Genomic DNA, 25,293 nt, shown 5'->3' with positions numbered 1-25,293 from the left:
AAAACTCAATCCATGTTGATGCCTATATACCCTTTATTTGTATGGTCCCCTCTAGTCATTCAGTGGGAGTTACAAAGACTAGTTAGTGCTAGAAGAGCCATAGGTCACTGTAGCACACCCTCCTTCTCAGCCAGACCAAGACTATCTTATCAGACCCTTTCTTTGTTTCTTGCAGAGATTCCACACCTACTTAATTTTTTTTTTAACTCCTTAACTTTTTGATTTACCTTGTTATTCAGCATTTCACAGTTAGAACAGTAGCCAAAAGAAATCTGATTATTTTTGCCATGACCTGGGTTCTTTCCTGCATTCAACTCCAGGCCCACAAAACCACCCATACTTGTCAGGTTCACAGCTGAAGCAGCCAGCTCTCTAGGCCTTTTGCCAGTCCCATCCATGCCACTGAAGTTATCATTACTGCTTTGTGCTAAAGAGGCCACTGAGGCAAATTTTGAGGGATCCCTTGTGGGAGGGCTGCAAGGGGTTAGAGGGGCCCAAGAGGAAGCCAGGGGTGGTTAGTACTGCTGTTCCCCTCTACCTGTATGCCCTAGAAAAGACCATGTCGTACAGCTGGAAGTGGACTTGGGGTAATTTGGGGCCTGGGTGCTGCTGCAAATCTTACTACCCCCTCCTCCTCCGTGGCCACCATTGTACTCTTCTGAGCAGTTGCTAGTTTCCAGAGTCTTGATGTTGAATTCCAAGTCTTCCAAAACCACTGGTGCGTCTCTTGTTTCTGTGGGGTCTTCCTTGCCATGCATGGTGGTAGTAAGTGACTAGACTTGTGAGGGGGGAAACTGCGGGGGTCATGGACAAGGGCAACAACTGTCACCAACAGTCGTGATCCCCAAGCCTGCTGGTTGCCTGAGCCCCAGAGTCATCAACTGTGCCTCTAGTCCAGCCTTCTGGCCTCAGGCCAGCTTGAGTGTAGCCCTGATACTAGGGCCTTGGGGTTTAGAGCACAGAGGTGCAGAGATGGAAGTTGGGGGCACAACAGTTCTGAAGGTCTAGGTTCCAGGGCTGCCACTGTGTCATCCTCCTCTTCCTCAGGTAATGCCAAATTTTCCTAAAAGCCTCGTCTACATGGATAAGTGAGGTGTTGGAATCATTTTCTATTTTTCTACCTGTCTCATTTGTGTTAAAGGTATATGATTTGTACCCAACTTTTGTAATTGACTTCCATTTCCCCACCCCCATCCCTTCTTCCTTTTTTTGTGATTGTAATAATAAATCAGTGTAGTTAAAAGCCAGTCAAGTACTACCTAAGGACTTATAATGAAAAACCAAGTTCTGTCCCATTTTTTTCTATTCCCAGCCTTGATCTCTAGAGCATTTGTATAGTCCTTACTGTGTGCCAAGCAGAATTCATTTGTTCTCACAAAAACCCTATTCTGCAGATAAAGAAACAGATACACAGAGAGGTTATATAAGTTGCTTCAGACTGTACAGCTATTAAATGGCATTGTTTGAGCCATGTAGTCTGTTTTAGATTCTTAGTTACTATGCTGTACTCCCTGTGGGTTTAGGTTGTGTTTGTGAAGGGCTACTGGCATACCTACTGCCTTTTGGAGACCCTTTGCAGGGTCACTATTAGTCAGAACCTACTCAACAGCACTTAGAAACAACAAAAACAACAACCTAGAATTCTGAGACTACCAAGGTGCCCCCATCTCCAACTCCTGTTTCTACTCTGTTGTTAAGTGCCGTTGAGTCAGTTCTGACTCACTCAGCCCTGTAGGGTTTCCAAGGCTGTCAATCTTTGCGGGAGCCGAAAGCCTCATCTTTCTCCTGCACAGCACTGGTGGGTTTGCAGTCCAGTGCTTATCTTATGGAGCTCTTTTGTCTTCATATGCTAATCTATACCGTACATTTCATTTAAATGTGTGGCATTGTGGGGTAATGCACTTGATTGCAAGGTTGGCAGTTCAGATTCATCAGCTACTCCTCAAAGCCCTAACAGGGTCTCTATGAGTCAGAACCTACTCAACGGCACTTAACAACAACAACATACATTATATGGTCCTTTGTGACTAGCTTCTTTCAATTAGCATGATGTCAAGTTTTATTCATGTTATCATAGCATATATCAGTATTTCATTACTTTTATTGCCAACTATTGACATGTGGATTGTTTCCACATTTCTGCTATTATTAAAATGCTACTATGAGTGCATTCCTCTATAAGTTTTTGTGTGGATGTATGTTTTCATTACTCTTGGGTATATACCAAGGAGAATTTCTGGATCATATGATAGTCTGGCAGGTCTTTATTATTAAAAGGTGAAATTCAGAATTGTTTTCCAAAGTGACTGCAGTGGATTTTATCCTTCTGAACTAGAATGTGGTTGTGTGTGTGTGTAGATTCTTTGGCAGTCATATTGGTGAAATACAAGGAATAAGAGAACAAAAGTATGTAATCAGTCCTCTAAATTTAATCTGAAGCCCCAATTTATAATTTTAAATGCCCTATCTGTATAAATGAGTCCTGGTGTGTTGCTGTGGGTTAATATGCTGCACTGCAGTTTGCTTGAACTGCAAGTTCAAGCTCATGAGCTGCTCTTAGGAAACCCTATACAGGATCATTATGGATCAGAACTGACTCGACAGCACTTAGCGACAGCAACAACATCTGTATAAATACCTCAAAATGTGTGTTACTTGTAGGAAGAATTATAAGGACCAAAAATATTCCTGCAACTAATAGACAAGAAATAGCGAGACTTAGAAAGGACGGCTATTGTGTGTAATCCAAATCCTTTCAAAGTGATGAATTTTAGTCTTTTTGTGTGTGTGTGTGTTTTTTTGGGGGGGGTTATAAAACTGATTTTCACAACTCGATACATGTGTAATATAGTCTAGAGCATCTTAAATTAACTAGCAATTTATATTTTCCAAGTTCTCTAATTGTTGTTGTTAAGTGCTGTTGAGTTAGTTCTAACTCATAGCGACCCTGTATAGGGTTTCCACAGTGCCACACCAGGACTCCAAGTTTGCTAATAGATGTGTTTATTATAGAATATAAAGTTTTGTTTTTAAATTAAGTTTCTATTGGTGTAATATCCAGTAAACTCAGCATTAAATCATGTGAGTACTTTGGGGGCAGAGAATAAGGTTAATAAAAGGTAACATCGGTTGAGCCCTCATGTCAGAGGCTTGAAAGCCGTTCACATATGACTCCTCACAATAACCACGTGAGGTTGGTACAACTTCTTGTTTGTTTTTTCCTTTCATCTGTAAAGTAAGAAAACAGACATAGAGTGGGTAAGTAATTTGCCCAAGGACACGCAGCTAGTAAATGGTTAAGTGCTGGCCAGTCGATTCTGACACATAGCTACTCTGTATAGGGTTTCTGAGGCTTTTTACATCTTTGCAGGAGCAGAAAGCCTCATTTTTCTCCCATGGAGTGACTGGTGGGTTTGAACTGCTGACTTTGTGGTTTGCAGCCAGTGCTTATTGTAAATGATAGCCTACTTTTAATACCATGCAGTCTGTTTGCTGAATATGTGCTTATAATCATTAAGAGTCTACTGCCTGGCATTTCCATAGAAACGTAAATGTATTATCTTAGTTGTTAAGAAGGGATGTACCATAGTTTTCTGGACATAACATGCCCACACAAACAAAGTGTACACATAGAAAACTAATGTATAAGAGGGTTGTGTGGTTTGCTAAGCAAAACAAACTAAATAACCAAACACCTTGAGGGAATGACTTGCTGGGCCTGGGGGCTCAGAACCATAGTCTTGGGTATACCATGATCAATTGGCATAAGATAGTCTGTTGTTGTTGTTAAATGTTGTCAAGTCGGTTCTAACTCATAACAACCCTGTATAGGATTTCTGAGGAGCAGCTGGTGGGTTTAAACTGCTTACATGTGGTTTGCAGCACCAGGATAAAGATGATAATCTACATCCAACTTTCTTAAAGGTTCAGAACAACAACAACAACAACAACAACAGTTGCAACAATGTTCTCTTAAAAGTTCATATTTAATTTATATCCTAGTTTGGATCAAAAGTGATTATCACTAAAGTAAATAGAACAGTTTTCTTTTTGATGTGGAAGTATGATTACCATGTGGTTCACTGTTGTAAAGTGAGAGCGAGTAGGTTATGACTCATAGTGATGCTGTATAGGGTTTCTGAGGAGTGGCTAGTGGGTTTGAACTGCTGATCTTGTGGTTAGCAGTCCAGTGCTTATCTGACAGTGCCACACCACGACTGCACAATGTTGTATATTGTACCTTATATTCTTAAGTGGAAAGTAAACAGAAAAATGTCATTGGATAATACTAAGAAAATGAACACTGGCAAAAGAATCAGTGACAGATCCAGTTTCTACCAACATAAAATATTTCAGGATAATTTTGATCCAAGTATTTAATTTTTTTTCACCAGAGTCTGATTTTGCAGTTCATCTTTTTCTAAATAAGTCTATTTTATAGTGTGCATATGTAGGTCATTCTGAATCAAGTTAACTTTGCAGTTGATTGGGACCTTGTTTCAAGCTTATTGAACAAAGCTCTGTAACACAGAATTTTGGGCGTAGGGCCATTTCCAGAGTCTGGTCCAAACAAGCAGTAACAAAGATCGCCTCTTTCTTGGCTGAAGGCTTCCTCTGTGTAGCTTGTCTCTGGATTCTCTCGCACTTTTTCCACCCTTTTATACCCCACTCCTTTTTCTATTTAGGGTGAAAGTGTTTGAATTTTCGTTCTATAGTTATTCTTTCAGCAAACATTTATTGTGCTTTTATTTAAATGTACGATTCTTTATTTGAAATCTAAATGTCCTCCCTGTATTGGCAATGACAACTTGGAGGCTCATAGGCCTTCTCATATTATGTTGTATAAAATACGTAAGGTAATTATGTAGTGTTACTATGTCATGCCTGCCTTTTTTTATCTTTTGCTATTTAGAAACGATTTTTCTTATGGATCTCTTAAAAATAAAATAAAATCCTATCGTTGTTCCCCACCTCCCCCCCACCCCGCACCACCAAAGTGGAAAGTAGAAGGAGAACCCAGTTAAAACAATATTTTTATACAACAGTTTAAAATAATTTCAAAATCTTGTCTGCTTACAAAATTACTCCTTTTATATCTACATCCATTTAGAAAATGAAAATTTCCTCTCTACTTAGGTTTGCTTTTGAAACATTTAAATTTTTTCTTTACAACTTTTGTTTTCTACAGAATTTATTTTACTTATTCTGTGCCCATTCTGCTCATATTTTGGGCCCACTGACTCTTTAGAAAGAAATTGTAATATTTTCTGCTCATATTTTGGGCCCACTTGACTCTTTAGTAAGAAATTGTGATATTTGCTTTTCTAATTGCCTTAGTCTTTCTTTAACTGTTAACAAAGAGTAGAGTTCAATGTATTATTTTCATTTTTATGTCAGCTTAGTTGTTGTTCTTAACTGCTTAAAAATTTCTCCTAGTCTCTGGACAATGCTTTATTTTCATGCCTCTGCTTTTATGCTGTTCTTTCTACTTGTTGTTTGTTTGTTTTTTCTTTTTTCTTCTACTTTTGTCAGATATCGCTAATATGAGGCTTCTTACGTGGAGGTTTTTGATGCTGCTCCAGGAAGAATTAATCATTCTTTGTGCTGTATTTATACTTTGTATACAATATACATTGAAAGACTTAACAAAATTATCTTACATACTGAATACATACAAAGGAATAAATGTTGTATATACTGTAATTTAGCAAGTATCTGTGAGTCCACCACAAAGTTAAGAACTAGAATATGATCAGTTTTGTTGCATCTGCCTGTGGGCTTCTTTTTACATTGCCAAGGGAGTATGCATCATTCTCATGCTCCCTACCACCATCCATTTTTTTTTTTTTAAGTTTTTTTTATTGTGACTTGAGTGATTGTTTACATGGGAGAACATCGGTTTTGTGCATCATCATTCAACAGTATTTGAAACACTCAGGAATATATAATCATTTAAACAACCAAAGGGCACATTCTGCAGTCCTGCCTCTAGGCTGTCAGCACACAGCCTTTCTGTTTCCATGAGTCTGAAGTTCTCAGCTGTTCTTTCTCTCTCCATGTCTCCATCTCAGCCTCCATTTCTGATGTCTTAGGATAGGGTCCCACATTCCACTCATGCTCTTTTTCCTTAAAAAGGTCCTCTGTTCCTGGACTGTAAGATTAACTATTCCCCCCTTTTTGTTACAAAACTTCTACTTTTACAGTTGTGACAGTCGCAACTGGTCATGAATAACAATTAGTGTTGAATCATAAGACTCTTAATCCCCATCTCCTTTCACCAGACCCCTCTAGACAAGATGAAAACTATTCAGTGGAGATTCATTCTCCCTTCCCTCGCACACTCTGTAACTAAACTCCTTCTTGAGAACTTGTAAGCCAGTCGCTTTGTGCCTTTATAGCCTCCCCCTCTACCCCCATTTTAGGTAGCTAATGTCTAAGTTGCCCACCCCTATCAACCCTGTATACAGAGGGCATAGATTGATTCTTGATGTGAAGACTCTTTCCCTCTCAGTTGATATTTTGAGCTATTACATCATATGGATACTATCTACAAGTTTGGGCGTTCTTGTGCGTATCCCCTCACTTCATATCAGCTGGATGCTTCACTCTCAGCTCCAGCCCTCCATGGCTATGTCCTTGTCCATGGAATCAGGAATCCCCAGGTCTTACCACACTTTGGATCAACCACCCTTCCTCCTCTCTCTGTCATCTCCAGGTCATTGGGAGTCAATTTCATGCCCTTTTAAAACGTTTTTCTCCATATGCCTAAATAATCGTTTAATTTTGCTTATGTTTGTATTTTCTAAAATGGAAATCATGCTTATACAGCAGGATTTGTGTGACTTGGTGATTTAGTTCTTTATATTAGCATTATGTTTCTAAGATCTGTTTATACAGTAAAACCAGTGAAAGTTGGATCCAGTGTAAGAGAAGGAAAGCCCAAATATTGTTTTACTGAAACGAGTGGTAAGACTGTGTACACCCTGTCAAAGGTGGAACACTTGAAATACCTGGAAAAACAAGGCTGTCCTGTCAGGGTCCAGCTCTTACAGGCTTTACTGTATTTATTTCATTTAGCTGTAGCTCATTCATTCTCCTTAATATTTCAAATATGAAAATGCTACAGTTTTTGCATTTGCAGTTAATGTATCTGGAATGCACCCCCCACCCCCACCCCGTGGTCTGAGGTAGAAATCCAGTATTACTGTTTTTCTATATATGGCAAAACAGTGCATTATTTGAATAATGTATCCTTCCACAGTTTTACCACTATAAAATAAGTTATTTTTTAAGCATGAGTTTATTTCTTAATTTTCTCTTCTATTGAATTGGTCCATTTATTTAACTGCTTAAAGAATTCTATTGTCTTATTTACTATGGCTTTACTAATAAATCTATATGCAAGTACTCCCTACATTAAAAACATATGAATCACATATTGGCCATTCTTTCCCCTTACATCATACCCATTTTTGAAACTTTGAAACATCATGTTGAGATTTTTATTGGGATGCATTGACACTGTAGGTCAATTTGGAAAGACTTGACATTTCTAAAGTGGGTAGGGTTGAGAATGGAGATGTATGCTGGATGTGAATGGGTAGGGGTGTGCTATTTAGTTATTGTTTGAGTCTGTCAGAAGGGATTTCTTATTTTTATTAGTTCTAGATATTCATCTTAAAGCCAATAAACCAATTGCTGGCCAGTCAGTTTTGCCCAGGGCTTTTTGACTAGGTTCAAAATGGTTCAGTAATTGACGTTTTAAATAAGGGCCATTTGTATGTTACATTACAACCAAATCTGTTCCCTATGATATTTTGACCAGGGTAGCAGCCATCCGTGGTCCTTTGAATGTGTGTTGCTCTCCATTGATCTTGTCTCCCTCTTCAGGCTCCTGAAACTTTCAAGATGAAGAACTGTGGCCCACTTTTGGAGAACAGTATTATTGGCAGGACGCTGGAGAGCAAGACTCATTGAAAGCAGTGTGGTCTACCACCATCTTTGAGTGGGCAGAGTATTCTGTTGCCTACTTAAATGAGAATACCATGAACAACAGATTTGGTTGCTATGCAATACATATGAGGCTCTTTTCCTGCTGACAGTCGCTGTATTGTTTTGAATTGGTTTAAAGTCCTAATTTTGACTCCTGCAGAACCCTATCTGTGTTAAAATAAAACTGCTTCATAGTGTTTTTAAAAAGTGTCTTGATTCTTCGGAAGTAGATTCCCAGAACTTTCTTTTAAGGAGGTCTCTGAATTGACTCCAACCTTTTTGTTAGCAGTCAAACTTGTTAGTCATTAGCACCTTATGTTACCTAAATTCAAAGACCTTTGTATTAGAGTACTGCAACTATGTTCTTTATTACGAGCCCATTGCAGAGCAGTTTTGTTTTGTTTTTTTTTAATTTGCTTTTAGAAAAATATTTTATAATTGTTATGATTTCCTACAAATTAAAAAAATTTGTGAACCATTGCATAATTTCAAAACTGGATGAAGGAGTTGTTAAACTGTGTTTATTTTATTATCTTTTGATGCTTTTCCAGTAAACAGAAACATCAAATTTATCTCTTACATTCTATTACCAAGTTTGATCTTCACTTATGGGTTTCTGTCATTTGCCTTTTTCTTTCAAATGAAAAACAAACCTTTAAGACTTGTTTACATTGGAATCATTTTCAAGCTGCAAGGACCTTCATGATTAGTAGACTAGTTTAGAGGAGCCCTTTAGCATTCCTTTGCTAGTAGCAGAACTAGAGGTTTGAAGTATATTTCACAGTCATCATTTTTCTAATACACTATATAGTATGTCCATGTTTTGTTCTTTTACAAATACTTTCCCTAGATTACAGGTTTTAGACTAGATAGTTTGATAAATAAGATTCTGTTTTGGTTAATATATTTTGGTACTTTTTGTGTAAGCAGTGTTTTAAGTTCTAATACTAATCCACCCCCATTTTATTAAAGTTTGTATACTATTTTGTAACTAGTAAGTAAAAGCCAGTATTCACGTATAGGTTGTCTGATTTCAAGTTTGTGTGCTTTTTCCTAATCAGTGGATTTTCATTGTACTCCAAGGATCTAGGCATTGTTGCAGGGTGGTCATTTGGACTGTCTAATCTCTCTCAACTAGAGTAACTTTTAATTTTATATGTAGCATGTTAATGATTGTGCTGGACAGCAAAATCATTTGAACCGCAAGGTCAGCAGTTCACGCTTAATAGCCACTCCTTGGAAACCCTATACAGCTATGGGTCAGAACGGACTTGACAGCACTTAACAACAGATGTTATGATTGAAAACTAAATTTCCGTATACCAACCTTTTGCTATTAAAAATGAAGGAAAAAGTGTGAATATAAGGATATTCAAGCATGAAAAAGAAATTAGCCTCACTGAAAAACCTAGCTTCTGGTGGTGAACATATGTATGCTGTTGTTGTACAAATGTTCCAAGCCTGTTCCCCTCCTCCTACTTTCTGTATTCACTTACCCTGCCATGTGGAAGATTGTGTATTGCTGGACAGATGGTGGTTTGGACTTACGTGATTCAGAATTGGAAGAATGGGGAGGAGTAGATCTGGGGAAGAATTTTTCAAGGAATTTGAAAAAAGGCCCTATTATGGCACTGTAGGGTAAGCACTGAACTGCAAGACCGGCAGTTCAAACTCACCAGCCACTCCTCGGAAATCCTGTATAGGGTCGCTATGAGTCGGAACTGACTTATGGCACTTAACAACAACATCAGTTCTTCAGTGTGTAAGGGAATTAGAAAGGATAAAGAAAGATTACTTTAAGGAGAGTATGGACTGTAATGTTTGATAAAAATTAGGAAAGAACTTGAGCCATTTTGAATGTATTTTTCCCTTGAAGACTAGTGACCATGTGGAATTCTTTTCATAGTGTTTAACAGGTGAGATATCTTCAATTTTTTCATTTTTTCCCTCAAATCTGCTTTTTTTTTTTAGTAAAGATCGCCACAGGTGCACCATGATGAACAGACTGAAAGGAGGTCAGGTTGGATGCAAAGAGTACCAGCTGGAAAGCTATTGTAATAGCCAAAGGAAAGCTGGTAGTAGAAGATAAGGATTAAAGTAGTGAGAACAGAAAGAAGCATATATTTGGTAAATGTGACAAGATTTTGTGATATTGGGTATGAAGTTAGCATTAGGTGTGAAATTAGGGTAACGTAGACTATTTGATTTGGGGCTTATGCACTTTGAGGTGCCCTTGAAACATTTGAGAGGAAGGTTAAGCCATCTTATGTACAAGTGTACAGCTCAGAGAAGAGGACTAGAATAAATCTAGAAAAGCTTATCTGTGTATAAATAATACTTTAGTGTGAATGTGGATGAGTCTGCTGAAGAGGAGGTATAAAGAAGAATGATCCTGGTACTAAACTTAGAGGCACTGCATCTACAGAGGAACATGGCCCTGTAAAGGAGACAGAATAAGTTTTCAGAGAGGTAGGAACAAACTCAGCAGAGTGTTGGTCTATATTTTTTTACCTTTCAATAAAATCTAAGTATTTCCAGTCTTTGAAGTTAGAAACTCCTGAAGTTAGAAACTCCTAAACTTAATTCCATATCAGGCAGTGTTTAACTAAGATCTGTTCAGATAAACTTATGCTAGACCTGTTAGAAAAGGAAGATATTTAAACATATGTGGCAGCATTCCAAAACAACATGTGATTCGCAATTATAATGTATGAGGCTAAGTAATAAGTAATGCTGCAAAATCTTAGTCATCTTTATTAAACAAAAAAGTAAAAATACATACCTTATTTTTCTTTAACCTTTCCCTGAAGAATTCCGCGCCTTTCAATGTACACTGCATCAAAAGGACAGTTTTGACATCCTCAAGCACACAAATTGTGTTCCTTTTAAATGTTTAAAGAATAAAAGAATTCTGAAAGAACAAGATCTGGACTGCAGGGTGGAAGGGGTAAGATTTCCCAATGAAATTCTCATATGAAAGCCCTTGCTACCTGCCTACTGACTACATAGGAGAAAGATCTGGTGATCTGCCCCATAACAGTCAGTCTAGAATACCTGTAGATTAGTTCTTTCTGTCACATGAGGTCACTGTGAGATGAAATTGACTTGACGGCGCTAAACTTTAACAGCAACACCATCACAGTAACAGGATGAAGTCTAACTGCAACATTGACCTCAATTGTGTTCCTTAGAATCTTGAACATAGCCAGCTACACAGATAGTGTAAACCACCTTGAACTCCCTTAGAAACCCTGGTGTCTTTCTCCTTAAGTTTCTGTGTTAGCTTTCTACTTGACCTGAAGCGTTAATCCAGGACATCTAGGATATATTAGAAATTGCACAAACTTGCCCTCAGTCTGCAAGGAGGAAATCTAAGGCAATTTTATCATCCCTAACAATCTTGGCCAGTGAGTTGAGATGACCCGAATGCTTTCAGGGCCAAGGTAGATAGCCAAACTCCTTAGCCAAACTCACAGACTAATTTCAACTAATTTTTCTATTTGGATTATTCCCATTGTAGGGATAATTATCTCAAAGTATATATAATGAATAAGTCAGTTATTCTTCTAGGAGCCGTCCCCTCTGGAATAATCAAGAATAACCTCATTTTTGGGGAGATCTTGGGTATCTGTAGCATGATCTCTACTGATGGTGATCCCTTACTCACTCAATGGTCTCATGACTACCCCTGAAGTGTAAGTCACCACATTTTTAGGAGGGAGGCAAGTTAATTCTGGCTTTCACACAAGAAGTACTCACAAGGCTGCATAAAGTGCTCTGGAAAGAATGTGTGGTTTATAGTTGTTTCCCTTCTTGTGCCCCTAGGAGACCCATGTCAGTCAGGTCACACAGGTCAGTAGTTTCTCGAATGGGGCCTCCTTGCTCCCTGATACCTGGTAAGCCTTAGAGTTCTAGTTCATTATGAATAACCAGGTCTAATATTTGGTTTTGGAGGGGCCTATCTGAAGGCATTTGGAGTCCTGGTGTGGTGCTGTGGGTTAATGTGCCAGACTGCAAAGCCATTTGAACTGCAAGGTCAGCGGTTCAAGCTCACCAGCTGCTCCTTGGAAACTCTATGCAGGGTCGCTATGGGTTGGAACCGACTCAGTGGCATGTCACAACAACGACAACATCTGAAGGCAGTTAGTTGGCATTCGTCTCTGGTAGCATGTAGTGGTCATGAGTTGGGCTGCTAACCTCAAGGCAGTAGTTTCAAACTGCCAGCCGTTCTGCAGGAGAAAGATGAGACTTTCTGCTCCCATAAAGATTTACAGCCTCGGAAGCCCAATGAATACAGGGTCGCTATGAGTCAATACCGACACCATGGCACTCAACTACCACCACCACCAGTGGCTGCAGGAAAGGCATTTTGGACAGGTGTCTTGCCTGGAAAGTGTAGGAGCTGGGGTAATTTGCTGCTGTTTCAGAAAGACTTTTCTGTGAAGTTAAAGTGTGTATGGAATGAGGAATAGATCAGAGCTCTCTGGCAGGGTATGGCTGACCCAGGGTATGGCTGACCCAGTTAAATTTGCAGCAGTTTGGTAGAGCTTCATCAGGACATTTTCCTTTGTGAGGAAGGTTCCAGGGGTGAATGTGGGAAACAGAGATTATTAATGTGTTTTCCTTACTTCATAGGATGTAAGTACTGAGGTGGATGCTCTTCTTCCATTGCCACAAAATCAGTGTGTCCCATGCCAGTAGCTAACTCTGCCTTTTCCCCAACCATCCCTAAGTTGTTCCAAGACCTTTTGTCTGCAAATGTCACATGCAAGAGGGACAACGGCATTTTTATTAAATTTACAGAGACCTATTTTGTCTTTTGGACTTCTGGTGTGGTACTTTAGGATCAGCGCTGGACCGTGAACCACAAAGTTAGCAGTTGAAACTCCCCAGCTGGAAACCTGATACAGGGTCGCTATGTTTCAGAACCTACTTGACTGAGCTTAACAACAACAACATTATGTCTTTCACTTTGGTCCACATGAGCCAAAGACTTCTTAAACATCCCAGAGTCTTACACTCAAAGAGACTTAAACTCAAAGAAGGATTTAGCAGCAATGTACTTAGGCAAGTGTTCATTATCCTTATGATTTAAGACCACAGAAATCCAATAAGAGAAATCTATGTGGCAGAATGGACTAGAATTAAGTTTGAATTCCCAGAGCTATCTTTTGACTGAGCTGTAACCTAAACTGTGTACCAAATATATCAGCCTGGGGTTTCCAGTAGGGAAAAGAGAAAAACATCATGCTCGGGAATGGTAGGGTAGAATCCCAAGTTTTAAAACTATGCTTATATACCTCTCTGTCACCCTTTTCATCCTGATTATTACTTAGGAAGTAGTCAGGGAGTGAGAATCTCTTCTTGAGGACAGTCACACTCAGTAACCAAACTGATTTAGTAATGTGTGTGGAGCGGGAGAAGATGATTTTTTTGAGGAATTGTTCCAGTACTCAGCAATACAGGGTGACTGTGGTTGGTAGGGAATGTGGAAAGTTAATCAAATACTTTGACTGTCAGTTCATTGTTGAATGACATTTGTGATTTTTAAAACCCCACATTATTATCATACTAGATTGGTACAGATTAGTGCCAAGGGCCACAGTAGTATGGCTGGAGTCAATTGATCGGATCGGAATAGTAATACCGTAATCTGAAAAAGTGTTTCAAAGGCATGATGTAGTCACTCTGCTAGTAGGAAGCTATGTGGCTTCTCTTACTATGAGAGAAATGAGCCTTTTTTCAGGAGTTGTAAGTCTGAGATGTAGTGGTTCCCTCTGTATCAGGAACATAAAGTTCTTTGTATGTATTTTATGATAATATGTCTCCATGTACAGTATGATGATGGATTTCAGGCAGCAGTGGTGGCAGTCTGGGCATTGCAGGCTTGATCCGCAGCTTGATTCCTATTGATTTCATTAGACAGTGTGTCTACATAATGAATATCTACATCAGCGACCTATATGGTTTGATCAGCAGTTTACACAATGCATTTAGTCAAAACCAAATGTGTTGCCATTGAGTTGATTCTAACTCATAATGACCCAATAGGACAGAGTAGAACTACCCTGTATGATTTCATTGCAGTAAATATTTACAGAAGTAGACGTCCACATCTTTCTCCTTTGGAGTGGCTGGTAGGTTAGAACTGTTTACCTTTTGGTTAGTAACTTGGTAGTTTAAGCACCGTGCCATCAGGGTCATGCCTTGTGTTTCACATGGTAGTCTATATATTCCCAAATATCAAATCAAATAACTAGACCATTGGTAATGACTCAAGAGTCAATACAAATACAACAAGGCTTCTCAAGGGTGGTCTTAATCAGATCTGAGAATGGCTTAGAGTTGTGTCCATGGAACAAAGTCACCACACACACATTTTCTGTTCTGCATCGCCAGAACTACCTACTAGACACAGTAGATTCACTGCTTAGTTAAATCATTGGTGAAGAAGACCCCAGCATTTAGAGAGAGCCTTTGTGAATCAGGGCCTCATTGAGATAATAGGTTTGTTTCAAGCGCAGAGCAGAAGATAATCATTTTTCCCAAAGCTATAAAAAAAAAAAAAAATCTACTTTTTCATGTACATCTGAGATGGCATAGGCAACATCTGGACTGTATCATTTTTATATAACAAGGCAAGTTTGTTGGACCCTTCTCACCTTTTAATCCATCCCCAAATGGAATATTCAGAAAGGGTGTACCCTCTTTGTACTGGAGGAGGCTCTTGCCAGTTAAGCTGTTCATTCATCATAAGAAACTTTTACTCAAAGTCAAGGATTGTGGGGCTTGGCCCTTCCCAATTGGGATAATGCCCCCAGCACTTACGAGGATTCACAGTACATGGCTTGTAATATATCAAAACCAGTTACACATTGAGCAACTGATGCCACAGTGATAGTACACTGATTCAGTCTTAAGAGCCTCAACCAAAAGATTGCATTAGCTTTCCTTCCCTCTGAATATCTTACTCAATACTTAGTGTGTTGTTGTTGCTGTCCAGTCAGTCTTGACTTATAACAACACTGTATAGGGTTTCTGAGTAGCGGCTGTTGAGCTTGAACTGCCGACCTTGCAATTCACGTTGACCTTGCAGTCCAGTGCATTAACCCTCGGTGCCACACCAGGACTCTGTAACTGAATTCAAATACCATTTCTCTCCACAGGAGGATTGTGAACATGACTTGGGCTCCTGTATCTAACAGAGCCATGAAAATTTAAATCCCTCCTTTCCTCAAAGTTACCTCTCCCAAATGTACCAAGTGTCTTTGGTCTTCAGTCTCCCTTGGGAGTATGGTGGCCTGTATGGCAACTGAGGTTGGGATGTAAGAGGAGCTTGGGGAAGAGAATAGCTTCGTACTAGTGAGCAAGGTTTTTGCTTTTAGTTTTCAGTGGTACTGTCACTGTGCACTGGACTGCTAACCTCAAGGTTGGCAGTTCAAACCCACCAGCTGGTCTATAGGAGAAAGATGAGACTTTGTGCTCTTGATAAGTTTTATAACCTTAGAAACCCCGTGCAACTCACTGACAGTGGGTTTGGTTTGGTTTCGTTTAAGTGGCCCTGCAGTGATCAGCCTATAATGGTTATTATCTGGCAAGATCCTAATCAATCACACTATTTGGGGTTGTCTGGATTCACTACACTCTATTTTCTGGCTGCACTATGATTAACTCTTTCTCTATTTATACAGTAACTGTTTTAAAGGAGTCCAACTACTGTTTTTTAGGAGTCTAGAAGGAGCTCTGGTAGTGTAGTGGTTACGAATCGGGCTGGGAACCACAAGGTCAGCAGTTCGAAACTACCAGCTGTTCCTCAGGAGAAAGATGAGGCTTTCTGCTCCCATAAAGATTTATAGCCTCAGAAACCCTGTACAGGGTTGCTATGAGTCGGAACCGACTTCACGGCACATAACAACAACAACAACAACCTTAATGTAGAGTATTTGCTGCTCCTTTGTCAAATAAGCATCTTAAATTGTTACTTGACTTTAATATAAGAGGTGAGTTTTTAAGGTTTCAAGACTTAGAGCAAGAATTTATCAAGATTTCTTTGGTTAGTTTCATGCTTCAACAAATTACCCTCATGAGCATTTTAAATCCAATTGAATAAGATTAGGAAGATAAGTCAAGCTCCATAGGAGCTTGTCTCAGGTAAATTTCCAAGAGGGCTGAAGTTTCCCCATAGTAGCTAGGTCCCACTGTAAAAAGCACGTAGGCTTCTTACTGTCATACAGGAATTGGAATTGACTCAATGGAAGTGAATTTGGTGGTTTTGGTTTAGAATGGATCTAATGTTGACATGATAGGTTGTATTACACGCTGTGCCTATCTTGTCCTAAGCAAACTAGCCAAGTTCTAAAGATTTGCCTAGTTCTGTCCATAGTGGTTGTGGTGTTTCCTCCTTTTATGCTCAGTGTAAGAGTTAGGTGTCTGTAATTATTGTAACTATTGTCTGAAAAGGGATAGAATCTTCCACAGATCACCCCTCTGCTGACAAATCTTGGTACTAATTGTTCACTGTGGCATAATTACTGAGGTTGACTTTCAGCTTGGTGAGGAAGTCTTCCCATCTGGAGGAGGACTGGCAATAACCAAGCATCATTCAGGCAGCTGTCTTTGATCCTTCTTTCTGGTACTTATGCTGAAACAACCTCCTCAATTCATTAACAAGCAATAAAATAGAAGATGATTAATTGCCTGGTTGATCATACATATACATTAACAATTCTTTTGGACGTCTCTGAAATCTTCTTAACCAGCTCTCCCTTCGTTTTCTAGAAAGTGTTGTCTCTGACAGTATTCTATCCTCATTGTGAAAACTGTCACCAATTGGGAATGGTCTGAAATTTTTACCCTTTTTAAGGCTAATAAGATAGCTTGCCACAGTTTCATGGATCCTGTCAGAAGATAAGACACTCCTTGATCAAAGACAAAGGACTTCATTACTCATGGCAGCAGCATTAGCCAGAATATCAATATTTGTGCCACTAGACCAAAATCCTGGTTTATAGAGTGTACTACACAGAGAGGCAGGTGGTACCTACATACACAGTGAGGTACATTACGGGTTACAGGAGAGCGACCGAGCTTGGGAGGGGACCAAAACCTCTTAGAATGGACAACAAGCCTTTCTGACCTTTGCCTTGAAGGGAGACTTCATCTGCTGATTTTGTTTTCCAGGAAGACATTTCCTCTCATTTTAGACTATTTAGTTTATTGGCATCTGAAATAAGGGAATCAGTATCTCTTCTTAAAAGAACTGCAGAAATGCTAAGACACACATGGAGAGTTGTATCCCTACAACTTGTTTAGAAGATGGGAGTACATTTGTGATTTCAGGTTGTTTCCAATCATTTGTTGAATTCTGGTGAAATAAGGCAGAATCTTAACATCTGTTTCAAATATAACATTAAGCCTGATTTTCTTCTAACAATATCTTTATTTTTCCTGCTTCAGTTTAGATATGACTTTCTCTCACTTAACCATAAAAAAACCCACTGTCTCCAGCAGATTCTGATTCATCATAGTGACCCTACATAGTAGCCTACAGTGTGACCTTACAGCCTACCTAACCCACTACCTTAACAGGGCTCTATTTCTTTTACCTGGACTATCACAATTGCTTCCTATTTTGTCTTACTGCATGTGATCTTGTTCTGTTTGCAACACCTTTGACAGAGTAATCCTCTTGAAATGTAGATTTGATCATGTCACTCAATTTAAGTTATTGATTCCCAGTTGCTAGTAGAATAAAGTTTAAATTGTCAACAATGCCATATAATGCTCTTAGTGCTACTGTTGTTGTTGTTGGTGGTACCACTGAGTTTATTCTGACTCATAGCAACCCCATGTAACAGAGTGGAAATACTCTATAGATGGTCTTTCTCATGCAGAACCACTGGGTGGGTTCAAACCACCAGCCTTTCTGTTAGTTGTTGTTAAGTGCCATAGAGTTGGTTACAACCTGTAGCCACCCTGTGTTGTAGTGTTTTTGAGGAGCAGCTGGTGAGCTTGGACCACTGACCTTACAGTTCAAACCAACTTTTCAGTCTAGCGCATTCACTCACAGTGCCATAGCTGAGTCTTTGCATCACATCTAATCTGAAATGTTGACAATATTAAAACACACACACACACAACACTGCATTGGCCAATACTGAGTAGGCTCCCCAAGATAGGTTTGTAGGCATATGTTTCTACTCTGTAATCTTTTCTCTCATTCCTTTGTCTACCTTATAGTGTTTGCTGCCTTGAATAATTCTCATATTTGTCTCTTATACTGCCACTCATCCTTTAAAACTTACCTACACTGTAAAGCCTTTAAGTGAATCCTTCTCAGTAAAGTTTGATGTTGTTGATTCAGTTCTGACTCATAGTGATTCTTTGTACACTGGAAAGAAGCACTATGTAGTGTTGTACCATCTTCACAATTATTGCTGTATGTATGTGTCAGTACAATTTGTTGAGGATCTTCACCAAGCATAATATCCTTCTCTAGGAACTTTTTTCCTGATAACGTGCCCAAAGTATGTGAGGTGAAGTCTTGCCATCCTCCCTTCTAAGAAACATTTGGGCTGTGCTTATTCAAATAAGAAAGACTTGTTCATTCTTCTGGAAGTCCATGTTATGTTATATTCAGTATTCTTCTCCAACACCATAATTCAAATAAATCATATCTTCTTTGGTCTTATTCATTATCCATCTTTCACATGCATATGAAGCAAATGAAAATACCAAGGCTTTGGTCAGGTACATCTTAGTTTTCAAAATGATGTATTTGCCCTCAAATACTTCAGAGAGGTCTTTTATAGCAGATTTGTCTAATGCAATACGTCAGTTGATTTATTGACTGTTGCTTCCATAAATATTGTTTGTAGATCCAAGCAAAATGAAGTCTTTCACAATTTCAGTCCTTTCTTTGTTTATCATATCATTTATTGGTCCAGTTGTGAGGATTTTTATTTTCTTTACATTGAGGTGCAGTCCATACTAAAGGCTGTAGTCTTTGATGATTTTCATCAGTATGTGTTTTAAGTCCTCTTCTCTTTTAGCAAGCAAGGCTATGCCATATGTATTTCACAGGTTGTTTGTTAATGAGTCTTCCTCCAATCCATAGAGTTCGACTTCTAAGATTATTTGCTCAGCGACAGATTGAACAAGTATGGTAAAAAGATGCAATCCTGACACACACTGTTCTGTTTGATTAACTGCCTCTTGGTCTGGGTACAGGTTCTGTATGAGCACAGTTAGGTGTTCTGGTATTCCCATTCTTTACAGAACAATTCATAGTTTGTTATGATCCATACAGTTTTATAGTTTCAAGTAAACTGTGCATATGTGACTACAGCACTTTACTCATTGTAGTTGCTTATTTTTTCTCATCTCTTGATGCTAAATAAAATGTAAGTTCCTCAGTAGAGCAAACCTGTCTTCCTTCAGCTGCACCACCCCCTCCCCAAGTCTTTAGGAAATAAGACTGCATTCCTGAGAATTGTTTTAGAATTAAATCCATTAAATTAGTTTGTGTTTTTAATCATCTTCAGATATTCTCTGCTTTGATCCTTGAGGATAATTTGCTTGATTTTGAAGTGAAAGACAAAAGTATTCACTGAAAAATAGACATGTGGGTATAGGCCTACAGTCCAAGCTACTTGCGACATCATATATCTATCTTATTTCCTATGCCAAATAATATTTTCTTGCATTGTTCAAATTTAAAATACAGACTGTGGACATTCATAAAGAGAAAGTGGCTCGAAGAGAGATTGGTATTTTGACAACAAATAAGAATACATCAAGAACTCACAAAATAATAGCACCTGCAAATATGGAGCGCCCTGTAAGGTATATTCGGAAACCTATCGACTACACGGTTCTAGATGATGTGGGCCATGGTGTCAAGGTAAGCACTTCTGTATGACATTCATGGGAAGGAATTTGCACATCGAATAATTATTTTGTGTAGGAGAGATGGTGATAAAGATAAGTTTCTTAGTAGATTATCATTAGTTAGCAACTAGTATTATGATTTTCAAAATATGTTTTAGTAAACATATTAAACATTTGTTAGTTATGTTTTATACTAACCTTGGAGTGAATTTTATCTGTGGAGTGAGTTATATTTTAGAAAATTAGTAAAACTTGAATATTAAATTGGCTGCTTGAATCCTAGATGAGTATTACAATTTTATGTTCTGGTATTATCTCTTAAAAGTTAAAAAAAAAAAAAAAAAGCATATGCTTTTCAGAATTGGTTTAGAATATTATTTATAGATAGATTTTGTATTTATCTTCTTAAATATGTGTACCAGGGGGCTTCAAAAGTTCATGAAAAAAATGGAGACATTCCACAAACTTTTTGAAGCCCCCTTTATGTTTTTATGTCTGTGTGTATGCATATAATTCCAGTGGCTTATGAAAAATGTAAAGTGTATTTAGTTTTATGCTATACATGTCCACCCCCTCACACACACACCTCTGCAGACTTTCAGGGAGAAGGATTATTTGTGGCCAATGTCCGTTTCTTAGAATGGTGCAATTAGGTGACTTTTTTTTTGGAGGGGTGGGGGTAAGACTAAGGTTTAGGGTTGGAACTGTGGCTAGGTGTTGGCTTTGCTGAGGACTTCATTTATTATTAGTGTTCTGGTTAGAACTAGGGGTAGTGTTAGTGGTGAGGGATGGTCTAAAGCTTGATTTAGATTTTTATTTTATTTATTTGAAGTCTATTTAATTTCCTCTTCGTTTGGAAGTTCAATAACTGGATTATTCCCCGCCCCCCCCTTTTTAACTTTATGGTTGTGTTGTTGCAGCTGTAACTCTGGTTCTGTCTTTTCATCGTACAGTTTTATTTTACTTGGCATACTTCTGTATCTGGGTTGAAGGAGCCCTGGTAGCGTAGTGGGTTACCCGTTGGACTGCTAGTTGTAGGTCAGCAGGTGGAACTCACCAGTCATACCTCTGGAGAAAAATGAGATTTTCTGCTCCCATAAAGATTTATAGCCTTGCAAACCCTATATTGGGTAGCTATGAGTGGGAACTGATTTAACGGCACACAGCCACCACCATATCTGGGTTGAATCTAGGTGATATTATTGTATATGTTAGTCTCAGGTTGTTCGCTCCTGTTGTTGATTCGCTGTCCAAAGAACTCCCTTTGGTATTTTTTGTAAGGTTGGCTTGGGTTTCACAAAATCTTTTAATTTTTGTTTTTCTGAAAATGACCTAATTTTGCCATCATATTTGACGGACAGTGTTGCTGGCTATATGATTCTTGGTTGGCAGTTTGTTTCTTTCAGAGTTTTACATGTCTTTCCATGTCTTTTTGCCTGCATGGTGTCTGGTGAGAAATCAGTTTTAGTCTTACTAGTTCTCTTGTGTAGGTAACTTTTTGTTTTTCCTAAGCTATTTTTAGGTTTCTTTCCTTGTCTTTTGTTTTGAAAAATTTGGTTATAATATGTTTTATTTTCACTTTGGTGTCTATCCTGTTTAAAAGAACTCAAGTAGCATAGTGATTAGGAGTTGGGCTGCTAATCTCACAGTCAGCAGTTCAAAACTACTACCAGTGGTTCCGCGGGCAAAAGATGAGGTTCTCTGCTCCCATAAAGATTTACAGCCTTGGAAACTGTATACAGGGTTGCTATGAGTTGGAACTGACTCCAGGGCACATAACCACCACCATCCTGTTTGGAGTTTGCTCAACTTCTTGAATGGCTTTTTATGGTTTCTCATGCTGTGACGGAAGTCCACCAGCCACTCAGCTCTTACAAAGGTTTATAGCCTTGGAAACCCTGTGTAGGGTTGCTTTGAGTCAGAACTGACTCAATAGCACTTAACAACAACAAAGGAAGTTTGCTTCCAACAGGTCTTGGACAATATTCTGTATTGTGTGTGTGTGTGTGTGTGTGTGTGTGTGTGTCTGTTTCTGTTCTGGAATTCCTATCATGTGTGTTATTCCTCTTGTCCCACATAAATTTTAGGCTTCGGGTTTTTTTTTCTGATTGTTCCTCTGGCAGCAGATTATTATTGGGAGATTTTTCTTCAAGCTCAGTAATTTGACTTTACATTGATTCAAATCATTCTTTCCTCTTTCAGTGTATTATCTTTTTATGAAGACTTAGTGTTAATCTTTTGGCTTTTAATTGCTGAGTTGGTATGGTTCCCATTATTTTAATTAGTTTGTCAATTTGTTTCGCCATTTTTTCCCCATAGTTTTGTTTGTTTTCCTTCATCTGTAGTTTTCTCAATCTTTCCCTCAGTCTATTGAAGTTTCTTTAAAATTTCTTCTTAGGTATTTCTGATACCATTTCCATTTCTGGTGTTATATTTTCTAACTTTGTATTTTGGTCAGTGTTTGAGGCACTCTTTGTGTAAACTAAAATTGTCTGTTTTTCTGAGATATTGTGGTATTTATATTTAGTTGATGATTGTATGTTGATACATTCTCAGGCACTTACCACCTGTCTTCTGGTGGGTATGGTAAAGCCCAAAAGTGTGAACACAGTCAGTTCTCTGTTGGCTGCTTGTGTAGTTAAGGGCAGATTCACACACTTCCAGAAGTAGGAGCTGTATGCTAGGCAAAGCAGAGGCTGTGCAGGAGCTCAGGTGCCACTGGCCACTGGGTTGATGAGGACGGGGACTGGCCACATCACCCCACCCCCACCCCCACCCTATGTACCAGGAGGACATGGTAACAAGGAAGAACTGCACCCTGTTGCCACCAGCCTCCAGTTGTGCCATGTTGCCTGCAGGTTGCCGTATCATTAGCTGCTTGCAGGTGCTCAAGATGGCTGTACTGTGCCACACCAGCCCATAGCCAGCCCGTTTTCTTTTTTCTTACTGCTCCTGTTGAGCTTCCTTTTCCAGTGGGCACTGAGTCCATCTCTCTGCCCTAACCTTGATACTCAGAGTTCCAGGATCCCCATCTGTATCTGTTTCACTCAGTCTCCCATGTGGAGATTCAGAGGGTCAGCTCTCACTGCGTTTGCTTACTCCACCAGCTTGCCCAGAGATTTAGAATCTCTCAACTTTTTGGTATTGATGGGTCATTTTGCATGTATCTGTAATGACCTAAATTCTTCAACCATGTCTGCCTAGAATCAAATAGTCCTCTTAAGTGTGGTGGTTTCTTTTCTGTTGTTGTTAGGTGCTGTCGAGTTGGTACTGGGTTAGAGAGAGCTACCTTACGCACAACAGAAGCAAACATTGCCCAGTCCTGCGCCACCCTCACAATCGTTTCTACACTTGACCCCATTGCTGCTGCCACTGTGTCATTCTGTCTTGTTGGGAGTCTTCATCTTTTCCTCTGACCACCCTCCGCTTTACCAAGCATGATGTCTTTCTCTGGGGACTGGTCCCACCTGATAATATGTCAGAAGTATGAGAGACTAAGTCAGGCCATCCTGACTTCTAAGGAGCATTCTGACTGTACTTCCAACACAGATCTGTTTGTTCTTTTGGAAACCCATAGTATTTTTAATACTCTCCTCCAGCATCATAACTCAAATGCATCAGTTCCTCTGCAGTCGTCTTTATTCACTGTCTAGCTTTCACGTGCGTATGAGGTTATTGAAGATTCCATGGTTTGAGTTAGGTGCACCGTAGTCCCTCAACCTGATATTTTTTGCTCTTGAACTCTTTAAAGAGGTCTTGTGCAGCATATTTATCTAACCAGTATGTTGTTTGATTTCCTGACTGTTGCTTGCTTTCATGAGTGTTGATGGTTGATCTGAGCAAACTGAAGTCTTTGACAGGTCAGTCTTCTCTAGAGGACCCTTATTTAGTTTGTGTTGTGGTCTGCAGAATATTTTAAAATAATTTTTAAAAGGTCAGCTAGAATCTTGAAGTTTTTCCTGGCTGATTGATCTAACTGGTGATATTGCTGGATCAGTTGCATTTTGAATTTTCTGGGGTTCCTGATAGAATGGGGAGTTTATTGATGGCATTGACCAAGTGTCTCTGAGACAGTTTCTGTGTCCTCTTCACCTCCATGCAGGAAGTAATATGTCAAGTTGGAACATTATGCATTTTCCCAGTACAGAACTATTATTCCATCATATTTTCTTACTTTATGTTTATATTTGATATATCTGAATTTCATTTAAATAGTATTTATTGTGCTAATGTGTTTTATGCTACAAGATAGGTGATACACATAATTTAGTAGGTATTAAGGATATGAAAAATTTCTTAAGGAAGTTTGGTTTGAGTTTTGGAAATAATGTTAGCTTACTAACAGAATTTCAGGATAGAGAAAGTATTAGAACATAAGGGAGAATGGAAAGATAAATTTTATAAAATATTCAGAGTAAGCTAGAACAGAAGAGTCAGATATGTAGTAGAGAAGTGTAAATTTAGTTTTGATAAGCAGTAGTAATAATTACCAGTTTTATAGCCTGGTTTATAAGTTACAAAGGACTCTTAGTTGTATTTGTTGTTTTTTCAGTCCTCATAAAGACCATGTAATCCAGGACTTACATTTTAATAATAGAGACAATAAAGTTTTATAATATGTACTATGGAAAGATATTTTGGAGAAGCTTTCTATTTTGTAAATTAGAGGAGTAAGCCAATGAATATTTCAAACAAAGAATTGCCCTTTGAACAATGCAGCAAACATTTAGTACCTGTAGTGTGCAAAGGTTATGATTTACTTATGAGTGGAAATATAGGGAGGAATCAGAGAATTCTGTTACCTTTAATCAAAGATTACAGGAGAATGAATGGTAAAATTGCTCATCCATAAACATAAATGTTAAAGAAATTAAGTGAGAGCTTATTAATTAAAAAGAACCATCTGATTTTGGATATTTTGGGGAAATTTAAGTTGAACAATCTTGTTAATTACTAAAAATTACAATATTTTGGGCTGAAAGATACAAATTGTTTCTTACAACACACTCTCACCTCAATACATCACCACACACAAATACACACTCAGTTGTTGTTGTGTGCATTAGAGACTATCCCGACTTATAGGAATCCTATATAAGATGAGTTTCTACCACCGGCCTTGTAGTTCAGACTGACTTTGAGGTTGAGTGCTTATCCTATGGTGTCACACCAGGGCTCCACACACTCAGTTGAGAGTAAATTAAACCATAAGAAGTTAAAATTTATCCAAGCATTACATAGTGGCAGAGCTCAACTAAAATTTCAATTCCTAATTGGATTCTCTTTTCATTCTTTTATTTGGAATTAGTTTCTGCTTGAATGCTAGTTTAGTTTGTTTGTTTCTGGTTCATGTTAAGCAACAAATGAGTGAAAATGTGTGGTAATAATTTCAACTTTGTAAGTTACTATGAA

At 38.6% G+C, this 25,293-nt stretch overlaps 1 protein-coding gene across 13 annotated transcripts in view; it reads left to right on the top strand.

The window, feature by feature from the left end:
• ABI1 (abl-interactor 1) overlaps positions 1–25,293 on the top strand; it is a 123,754-nt gene that overhangs the window by 65,140 nt on the left and 33,321 nt on the right. For 11 of the 13 annotated variants that reach the window (XM_006871669.1, XM_006871666.1, XM_006871668.1 and 8 more), the window contains exon 3: positions 19,718–19,894. The exons of 1 other annotated variant lie outside the window; for it this stretch is intronic. In XM_006871669.1, the coding sequence (XP_006871731.1) occupies positions 19,718–19,894 (177 nt within the window). Of the gene's footprint in view, positions 1–19,717; positions 19,907–25,293 lie in introns of all 13 variants that reach the window. One more of the 13 variants, XM_006871663.1, reaches the window with a different exon arrangement.

Source organism: Chrysochloris asiatica, unplaced genomic scaffold (genome assembly GCF_000296735.1).
Source record: "Chrysochloris asiatica unplaced genomic scaffold, ChrAsi1.0 scaffold00172, whole genome shotgun sequence".
Taxonomy (NCBI): Eukaryota; Metazoa; Chordata; class Mammalia; order Afrosoricida; family Chrysochloridae; genus Chrysochloris; species Chrysochloris asiatica.
This window is presented reverse-complemented; position numbering and strand designations above follow the sequence as displayed.